Source organism: Mastomys coucha, unplaced genomic scaffold (genome assembly GCF_008632895.1).
Source record: "Mastomys coucha isolate ucsf_1 unplaced genomic scaffold, UCSF_Mcou_1 pScaffold15, whole genome shotgun sequence".
NCBI classification, from domain to species: Eukaryota; Metazoa; Chordata; class Mammalia; order Rodentia; family Muridae; genus Mastomys; species Mastomys coucha.
In genome coordinates this window covers 96,070,569-96,080,581 of record NW_022196897.1, presented here as the reverse complement: position 1 = coordinate 96,080,581, position 10,013 = coordinate 96,070,569, and the positions used below count along the sequence as shown (strand labels likewise).

Sequence of the window (10,013 nt, the reverse complement as noted above, 5' to 3'; positions counted from 1 at the left end):
TGACCTGTAAACTCCCTGGGGCATCCAGTCTCTTGAGGGTTAGGTGCATCATCTCTGAATAAACACAGACCAGGAAATTCTCTACTGTATGTGTGTTAAGGGTCTCATATCAGCTGGTGTATGCTGTCTGTCTGGTGGTCCAGTGTTTGAGAGGTCTCGGGGGTCTAAATTAATTGAGACTGCTGGTCCTCCTATGGGATTGCCCTTCTCCTCAGTTTCTTTCAGCCTTCCCTAATTCAACAACAGGGGTCAACTGCTTCTGTCAATTGGTTGGGTGCAAATATCTGCATTTGACTCTTCCAGCTGCTTGTTGGGTTTTTCGGAGGGTAGTCATGATAGGTCCATTTCTGTGAGCGCTCCATAGCCTCGGTAATAGTGTAAGGCCTTGAAACTTCTCCTTGAGCTGGATCCCACTTTGAGCCTATCACTGGACCTTGTTTTCCTCAGGCTCCTCTCCATTTCCATCCCTGTAATTCTTTCAAACAGGAACAATTATGGGTCAGAAATATGACTGTGGGATGACAACCCCCTCCCTCACTTGATACGCTGTCTTCCTGCTGGAGGTGGACTCTAAGTGCTTCTCAGCCATTTGAGGTTCCTCTGTTGAGATTTCTTTGTTTAGGTCTATACCCCATTTTTAAATTGGATTTTTGGTTTTTAGGAGTCTAATTACTTAAGTTCTCTGCATATTTTGAATTTTAGCCCTCTATGGGATGTAGGATTAGTAAAGATCTTTTCCCACTCTGTAGGTTGTCATTTTGCCCTATTGACTGTGTCCTTTGCCTTATAACTTTTCATGAGGTCTCATTTGTCAAATGTTGATCTTAGAACCTGAGCTATTGGTATTCTTTTCAGGAAATTTTTTCCTGTGCCGATGTGTTCAAGGCTATTTCCCCTTCTTCTTCTATTAGATTTAGTGTACCTGGTTTTATGTGGAGGTCCTTGATCCCCTTGGACTTGAGCTTGAAACAAGGAGATAAATATAGATCAATTTGCAGTCTCCTACATGCAGACAGTAGATAGACCAGCACCCTTTGTTGAAGATGCTTTCTTTTTTCCAATGAATATGTCAAAATCAAGTGTCCATAGGTGTCTGGGTTTACTTATGGGTCTTCAATTCTCTCCCATTGATCTACCTGTCTCTTTCAGTACCAATATTATGTAGCATTTTTCACTATTGTTCTGTAGTACAGCTTGAGGTCAGGAATGGTGATTCCCCCAGAAGTTCATTTATTGTTGAGTTTTTTTTTTTTTTTTTTTTTTTTTTTTTTTTTTTTTTGCTATCCTGGGATTTTTGTTTTTTCATTTGAAATCGAGAATTACTATTTCAATGTCTGTGAAGAATTTTGTTGCAATTTTGATGGGTATTGTATTGAGTCTATATATTATTTTTGATAGGATGGCCATTTTACTATGTTAATCCTTCCAATTCATGAGCATGGGAGATCTTTCATTTTCTAAGGTCATCTTCAATTTATATTTTATAATATTTGTGACTATTTTGAAGGGTATCGTTTACCGAATTTTTTTCTCAACCCACTTATCATTTGTATAAAGGAAGACTACTGATTTATTTGAGCTAATTTCACATCCAAGCATGTTGCTGGAGTTTTTTTATTAGCTGTAGGAGTTCTTAGGTAGAATTTTTTTGGGGGGTCGCTTATGTATACTATCATATCATCTACAAATAGTGATACCTGGACTTCTTTTCCAATTTGTATCCACTTAATCTTCTTTTGTTGTCTTATTGCTCTAGCTAGAACTTTGGGTGCTACATTAAACTACATTGAATAGATGGGGAGAGTGGGCAGCCTTGGCTTTTCCCTGATTTTAGTGGAATTGCTTTAAGTTTCTCTCCATTTAATTTTATTTTGCTGTACATTGCTTTTATTATGTTTAGGTATGTGCCTTGAATTCCTAATTTCTAAAATACTTTTAACATGAAGGGGTATTGTATTTTGTCAAAGGCTTTTTCAGCATCTAATACAATGATCATGGAATTTTTTTTCTTTGAGTTTGTTTATATAGTGAGTTTTGTTTATATATATATATACACACACATATATATATTTTATTATGTATATATATTTTATTATATATATATATAATGTTACTTTAATGAATTTTTGTATATTGAACCATTCCTGCATCCCTGGAATAAAGCCTACTTGCTCATGCTAAATGATCACTTTGATGTATTCTTGGATTCAGTTTGCAATAGTTTTGAGTATTTTTGCATTAATATTCATAAGCGAAATTAGTCTAAAGTTAGTTCTTTCTTTCTGGATATTGTGTGGTTTAAGTATCAGAGTAACTGTGGCTTCATAGAATGAATTAGGTAGTGTTTCTTCTTTTTCTATTTTGTGGAATATTTTGTGGAATATTGGTATTAGGTATTTGACTGGGAGGTTTTTAACTACTGTTTCTATTTTCTTAGGGGTTATGGACTGTTTAGAGTGTTTATCTACTCTTGATTTAACTTCGTATATGCTATTTGTTTAGAAAAACCATCTGTTTCATTTAGACTTTTTCCAGTTTTGTTGAATATAAGCTTTTGATGATTTTTTAATTTCTTCAATTTCTGTTCTCCCATTTCATTTCTGATTTTGTTAATTTGACTTGTTGATTTTCTCAAAGAACCAGTTTTTGGTTTTGTTGCTTCTTTGTATTGTTCTTTTTGTTTATAATTGGATGATTTCAGCCCTGAGTTTGATTATTTTCTGCCATATACTCCTAGTGGGTGTGTTTGCTTCTTTTTGTTCTAGGGCTTTCAGATATGCTATTAAGTTGCTAGTGTAGGATCTCTCCAGTTACTTTAAGAGGGCCCTTGGTGTTATGTATTTTACTCAGCATTGCCTTCCTTGTGTCCCATTAGTTTGGGTACTCTGTGTCTTCATTTTCATTGAATTCTTGAAAGTCTTTCATTTCTTTCTTTATTTCTTCCCTGACAAAGTGATCAATGAGTAAAGAGTTGTTCGGAGTATCTGAGCTTTCTTTTGCTTTTGTTGTTATTGAAATCTAGCCTCAGTCCTTGGTGAACTAATAGGATGTATGGGATGATTTCAATTTTCTTGTATCTGTTAACACTTGTTTTGTGACTGATTATATGATCAGTTTTAGAGAAGGTACCATGAGGTGCTGCAAAAAAAGGCATAGTCTTTATTTCTTTATTGATTTGTAAATATATAGCCCATAGAAACAAGATGAAAACAGAGGATTTCTGCATCTCTTCCCTGAAGTTGAGAAATTGTCCTCTAAACAATAGCACTTTCTAAAGTGAGAAGTCTCTTTGTCAGACTTTTGTCATTATACCTATCTTAAATTATAGTACTCTTATTGGATTTTAGTATTGATATTGTCTTACAAAATTTCTTTTCAATTCTAGGAACATAAAATAATTAATTTTTATTAATCTTATTTTTCTAATCTGGTCATATTTACCAATTCAAAACTTACTTTTGTGTTAAGAATAATGAAGAATTTTTACCATATAGAAGCTATGTATTTAATAGCAAAAGCAGAGTCTATATTTGTTATAGACTATATTTGTTAAGACTATAACTATAGTCTTATAATTATATCTATGTCTGATCTCTGTTCTCCTGATCAGAATTTTGTTCCTTTTCTCAAATAAAGTGACTTTAATAATGATTCAATTAAAAAAAACCAGTTAATATATGGTGTTTTTAATATGAGGTTGTAATATAGAAGGAGTTAAGAAAGGATTACAAAATAAAAATGAAGGGAGAGATAGTTCCAGTCTCTATACAAAGGTCCTCAAAATTCCCAGAAGACAGTCCTGATGATGTCTTTCTAGATCATTTCAGATTGTCTCTGTCTATGGATGAAGCCTAAAACTTCCTCACAATTCCTGCTTTACAATAAAGAAGCTGGGCTCAAATGTTCTTTTCTATTACAACTTGTTCTTTGTCTTTAAGTTATCATTCGTGACTATCTGGTTCTCCATGCTAAAATGGTAGTAGTAATAATTAGGTTACCAAGTTATTTACAGGTAGGAGTTAATTTACAAAGCATAATAAACACAATCCTGGCCTAAGGGATAATCTTCACCAACTGTTGCCGATACTTATCACTGTTCTGGCACAATGGCTGTGCTTATACAATTCTACGACCAAAGACAAAGACTGAGTGTTGTTATTCATTCCTATAACCTAAGCATTTGAGAGCTGAAAACTGAAGATGTCAAACTGCATGCAAACTCTGAGTGCCTAATTAATCTTAACCTTTATAGGTTTTTATAAATAAGACACTGGGAAGGGGGTAAGACCATGGTAACCCTGAGATTGCCTGGAAGTCTCAAGTTTTTCAGTTTTCTTTTGTTCTGGTTATCAATACGTCTGTTAATTTGTTTTTGTTGTTATTTATGGCCAAGAATGATGCCAACACCCAACAAAAGTCTGGTCACCTTTAAGGAGTACTTCTATCAGGGTGGCTCGACTGGGTGTGTTAAGAAACCTAAAGTGGGAACAGAGGAGTTATAGCCATGTAGATGCCACATTGATGCCCTTTTAAGAGCTACCACTATCACTTACAGTATTCAAATAGTATTATCATTATTATTATTTCTTTTATTATTAATTGTGGAAAGAATTGATTAATCCTTGAAAGTTCCAGAAATATAAAATACTGGTATCACAGAAATGTCTCATAACCCTCCTCCACGTTTTCCATTATAGATGTTATAAGTAATGGCTATATTTACCAACAAAGGACTGAATGTTCTAGGAAAACATAAAGTTAGGACTCTAATTTCTTATGCACCCTAGAAATCTCCAATTATAAAGTATGAAAATTAAGGATAAGTATTGACTCTGAATTCCTTCACATAAGAAGCAAGTATAAACACAGACATGATGGTGGGCCTCTGATGGAGAGACTGAAATGGACAAACTCACCTCTTTCTTTGATAGCACTAATAATCATGTAGAATAGGATGTCATCAGAAATGAACAAATGCTTTGTCCTTAAGGTCTAGTAGTCTATGCACTTAAATTTACAATTTGGTAAGATCTTATCTGGGACTTTTAGCTCCTTCCTTTTATGACTGGTAATAGGAAGAGGTAGCATGTACTCTCATTTGTGAAATTAAATTAACTTTTCCATTTCAATCAAAAAATATAATTGATAATATCCAGTACAAAGAAAGAAAAATGATACAATTTGTCAGAACTCTTAAGAAGTGGCTATATCATATTTATGATTCTCACTTACAGTTAGGTGATATCTCACAAAAAAATCAGTGTACTTCAAAAACAACAATATAATTCATTATTACATTGTTCTAAATTACTGACATTTATCAAGCACTTACTACATGCTGTCATATTCCAGCAATTGTTACTAAATGCTCTTTCTATATAATTTTATTAAAGCCTCATAAGAATTATTCCTATTGCTACTATTTATTATTATTATTATTATTATTATTATTATTATTATTATTATTATTATACTGATATTATAGATGAGTGGACAAAGTTAGAGTAGCTTTATAATTTGCCTAAAGTCACAAACCTGATGACATTATGATTTGAATAAAGGCAGCATAGCTTCAAAGTCTTGCTCGGAACACTGTTTCCCAGCCACCACTGGGATGGGATATGAACATAGCCATAAAATTGCGTTTTGTGGGCTTACACAAGTGAGCTGACTTAAGAGTCTGACAGTTCTGTTTATTCCCTAGCTTCTTTAAAATAGCTCTAGTGACTACAGACTCAAAGCTTCCCTTCACTCTTCCTAAACACATCCTTACCAAAACCAGAAAAAATATATGAAAACACTGAATTTCGGTTTGCTCACAAATGCCTAGGTCTTTCACTTATTCATCCTTGCCCATTTATACATTCTACGTATATCTTCTCAAATGAAGGTTAGAGTTTTTAAGGACTGGCTTTAGCTCAAGGCCATGACTATATGAACTGGCCAAATAAAACCATTGTTCTTTGTTGTTCTCTATGGAATACATAAAGAGGTTTATAAATTACAAATTCTTACAGGCTCGATTTTAACATATTCATTATTGACCTGACTTTTAACTTTGGTCTATGCTTTGCAGAAATTATTCAATCACACATTTCTTATTGTTTCCTTTCTCCTGTCCCTTTATAATAATATGCATATGCCAAGGCAACTGAACTGGTAAATAGAATTTCTCCTTAGCATGATGCATTGTGGCAGGAGACTAGGGTCTTCTTCCCTCAGGCTCTGAGCATGTCAATTTGCCCTCAAGTCTCTCTGCAAAATTGAAGAGCAATCTCATGAAACTGTGATGTCCCCTGTATCTTACTGATTCAGCTTCACACACTCCACCTAGCACATCTATGGTATAAAGTGAGAATGAGTTCAGGGAGTCATAAATTCATGCTAGAAAGAAGTGTGCTAGAATGATAGACTCTCTGCCCTGCTGTGCAATGTGCATGGCCGCGGGTACACCTACTCTCTGGTGCAGATTGTTAAGCCACTGGGCTGGAACAGGAAAAGCAGGCTTTTTATGTCTTAATTATTTATTCCTTTTGAAGTCCCACTAGTACCAATTTGACAGAAATAGAAACTGTGGATCAAAGCCATAGAAACAATCATCCTTATGAGCAGGACATGATCCCATTTCTAAAGATGCAGACCTACATTTTCCACCTGAATTGCTTTTATAGTGCAGTTTCCACAGCCCATATTGGTTGCTGGGTTCAATTAAGTTGTGTGTGTGTGTGTGTGTGTGTGTGTGTGTGTGTGTGTGCATGTGTTTCATGTCACCTGAATGGAGATCTAGATAACAGCAGAAATTAGAAGAAAATTTCACTTAAACCCAGACAAGGAGACCTGAATGTTCCAGTGATCTTCAAAAACTCTCGAGGTTGCAAAACAACAAAAAACAAACAAACAAACAAAAAACCTATTCCAAAAAGTAGAAAATGGGCAGACATGAAAGATATCCAATGCAGTATGCTGATTTATTGTTAAACAGTTGAGGAGAGGGAGGGGAATAAAAGTGGCGATTGTAATTTACTTAATTACAAGGCACTGCTGCTAATTCTTTACCTTTGAGTCGGATGAGAAGGAATCTGTGAGAACTTATTAAAAATTAAAATATCTGAAAATCTTTCAGAAAATCTAAAATTATTTGAAAATAGTTTCCTAGAAACAAAATCATAAATACTGTGTCAGAATTATTTTTCTAATACTGTACTATTTATAGATATAGAACACGTGTTAGCATTCATTATATGTGAGCATGATTGGCATTAGGAGACAGCGAGTGCTCACTAAAAGCTACCTCAAATACCACCATGGTTACTCAAAACTTCCTCCAATGTCATTGTACCTGTTTCCATTTTTACATGAGAAAATGGGATACAAATGTACAATTTACTTTGCAATTTAAAGTTGGAGCTGTTTGAACCAGCTTGGTGGGTAGGAGAGAGCAGGCTCCTTATGGCTCTTCCTGTTCTATTTCAGTGTCATCCTAGTGGCTGTCTGATAGACCTCTGCCTCCAGATGGGAGTCATCATGTTTTTGAAGCAAATATGGAACAACTTCATGGAGCTGGGATATCCGTGAGTATATTGACTTTAAATGTACCTTATATATAGTTATAATTTGAGGTTCATGAACAGTGAGATGATTGGTCAGCTACCATTCTGATCCTGACTAAATATGCAACTGCCCATAAGCTTTGGCTTTCTGAGCCTTAATTTTTCACATGTCCTAGAAAAGATAAATGGTGAGGTTACCTTCAGGAACAACTATTGGGGTTAAAGGAATGAATGTGTAGAGAATACTAGTTCAGCTTATTATTTGTCAAACATTCATAAGACAGAGTCTCAAAAATAAAAATAACTTTTTGGTGTCTTGGGGCAATCAACAAATGTAAGGTGGTGGTGATATAAAAAGCGCCCTCTTTCCTTCTAAAATAATACATCAAGTAGAAGAGGTTGAAAAGAACGAAGTAGTTTGATAGTCCTTTTATAATGCTTCCTCTCCCTACCTCTACAAAAATCACTAGAAGCAAATTGACATGATAATCTCCTGTGAGGAGGACATTTACAATTTACCTGTGAGGGGAAAACTGACTAGCAGATTGATGATATAAATAGATTTCCTCATGAATTAATGATACAAAATGGGTTTATTCATAAAATTTTACTTTCTTTTTCATGTCTTCCTATAAGTGACACCCCTGAGCCACTGCCTAGATGGAGAAGGCAGATAAACACAACAGCCCACTGAGAATTGGATAACCTCAGGGAGACTTAGAGCATGGATTCAGAACTAAGGACCTTTGGCCTCAATTCCTTGATAATCCTGATTAGAGTTCATGTCATCTCTCTGATGTCTTTTTCCTTTCATTTGTGAAACAGGGAATTTGCAAAAGAAAAATGAAATGGCCCAATATAATTTAAAATTTAAAATTTAAATAAAAATACTTGTGAAGAGTGTATATTATATACATATATGCATATGTATTGATATATCTAAGCTACATGATAAATTCAATGAAATTTCTTCTAAATAAAATCTGCATGAGGAATTAAAGGGTAGGGTTCCTCCTGTACTTGCTAGATGTCCCTTCTTCTCCTTTCCTTACCAATTCTAAATGTAGGGGATGGGAAAGTATCCTATGAACACAACTGAGGAAATTAGACTTCAAGAGTATAACATAAGATTGACTCTTTCAGAATCATGTCATAAAAACCAGTAGGATGCGATTGTAGCCATATCAGCATAGAAAAGGAATTTTTTTGCATCATCATCATCATTATCATGATGTGTGGTCTGCTATATTTGTTAGACATGTCAGATACTCATTTTAATGATGACCTTGTCCAGGTGGTAAACTTGAATCACATACATCAATTACTGAGGGAAAATAACAGATCTTCCACTTGTGTTTTTCTTTTTTCTTTTTCACTTGTGTTCAAAGATTCAGGCAAAGGGCTTTGCAGGTGGAAACTTAGCAGGAATGAATGATCACCAAAGCAATAGTTTTAAAAAAATACGTTTTTTCTTATTGTTCTTTAATTTACATCACAAATGTTACCCCTACCTCCTGATTCCCCTTCCAGAGTTCTCGCCATCTCCCCTCCCCTTGGTCTCGGAGAGGGTGCTCCACACACACATTCCTGGCATGGGTATGCCCCTAATCTGGTGCATCAAGTCTGTACAGGATTAGGGGCAGCATCCTCTCCCACAGAGGCCAAACTAGGCAGTCCTCTGTTCCATATGTGCTGGAGTCCTTGGACCAGCCTGTGTATGTCCTTCCGATTTTGGCTCAGTCTCTGGGAGCTCCCAGGGTCCCCCAGCTAGGTGAGAATGTTGGGCTTCCAGATATCCATTCAATTAAAACAAAATTGAAATAAGCAAGCTTTGTCAATTGTAATGTGTTTGCCCTTTCACGTCTTCATAAGTCTCCAAAAGGGACTTCCATGGGATGCTAACTAGAGTACTTATTCCAACAGATTCTGATTCTGCAGTTACTTCAAACTGAGCCTTGGGTTCTTTTCACTGAGTTGTGGAAAAATTATGTTGTCCTGGAGCACCTTGTTCTCAAATTCTTAAGTAAATTGTTGTACAAAAGCCCCTCACAGTACATACCAGGCTATCTCTAGTCTTCACAGAATCATTCCCAGGGCGGAGATAGAGTATTTTTCTTTCTTTTCCAGATGATGACTCATGTAAGCATAGTTATGGCCCGATAAATCTTCTTAACTATAGTAGCAGAATGCCTTTACTGGTGTTCTTGTATATCTCTCAAAGAAGTGAACTTATTTAACAAAAATCCCACATACAATGCATGACAGAATGAAGACCAAAACTCAGGCCTGCTATTTCACATGGAACATAATTGTATCCATGTCCACAGGAGCAGCCTCAAAAATGATGGAGGGTAAGTGATGTGGGGCTCAGGCCTTGACAACAGGCAACATAAGAGTTCTTACAGGTGGAGATAGGAGAAATGAATTTAACCTAATCAACATCAAGGGATGGCTCAGTTTATG

The 10,013-nt window shown here is 35.5% G+C and overlaps 1 protein-coding gene across 2 annotated transcripts in view; it reads left to right on the top strand.

Annotated features, from left to right (window-relative positions):
• Ano3 (anoctamin 3) overlaps positions 1-10,013 on the top strand; it is a 337,010-nt gene that overhangs the window by 317,461 nt on the left and 9,536 nt on the right. For both annotated transcript variants that reach the window (XM_031371327.1, XM_031371328.1), the window contains one exon: positions 7,474-7,571. In XM_031371327.1, coding sequence (XP_031227187.1) covers positions 7,474-7,571 — 98 coding nt within the window. The remainder of the gene's footprint in view (positions 1-7,473; positions 7,572-10,013) is intronic.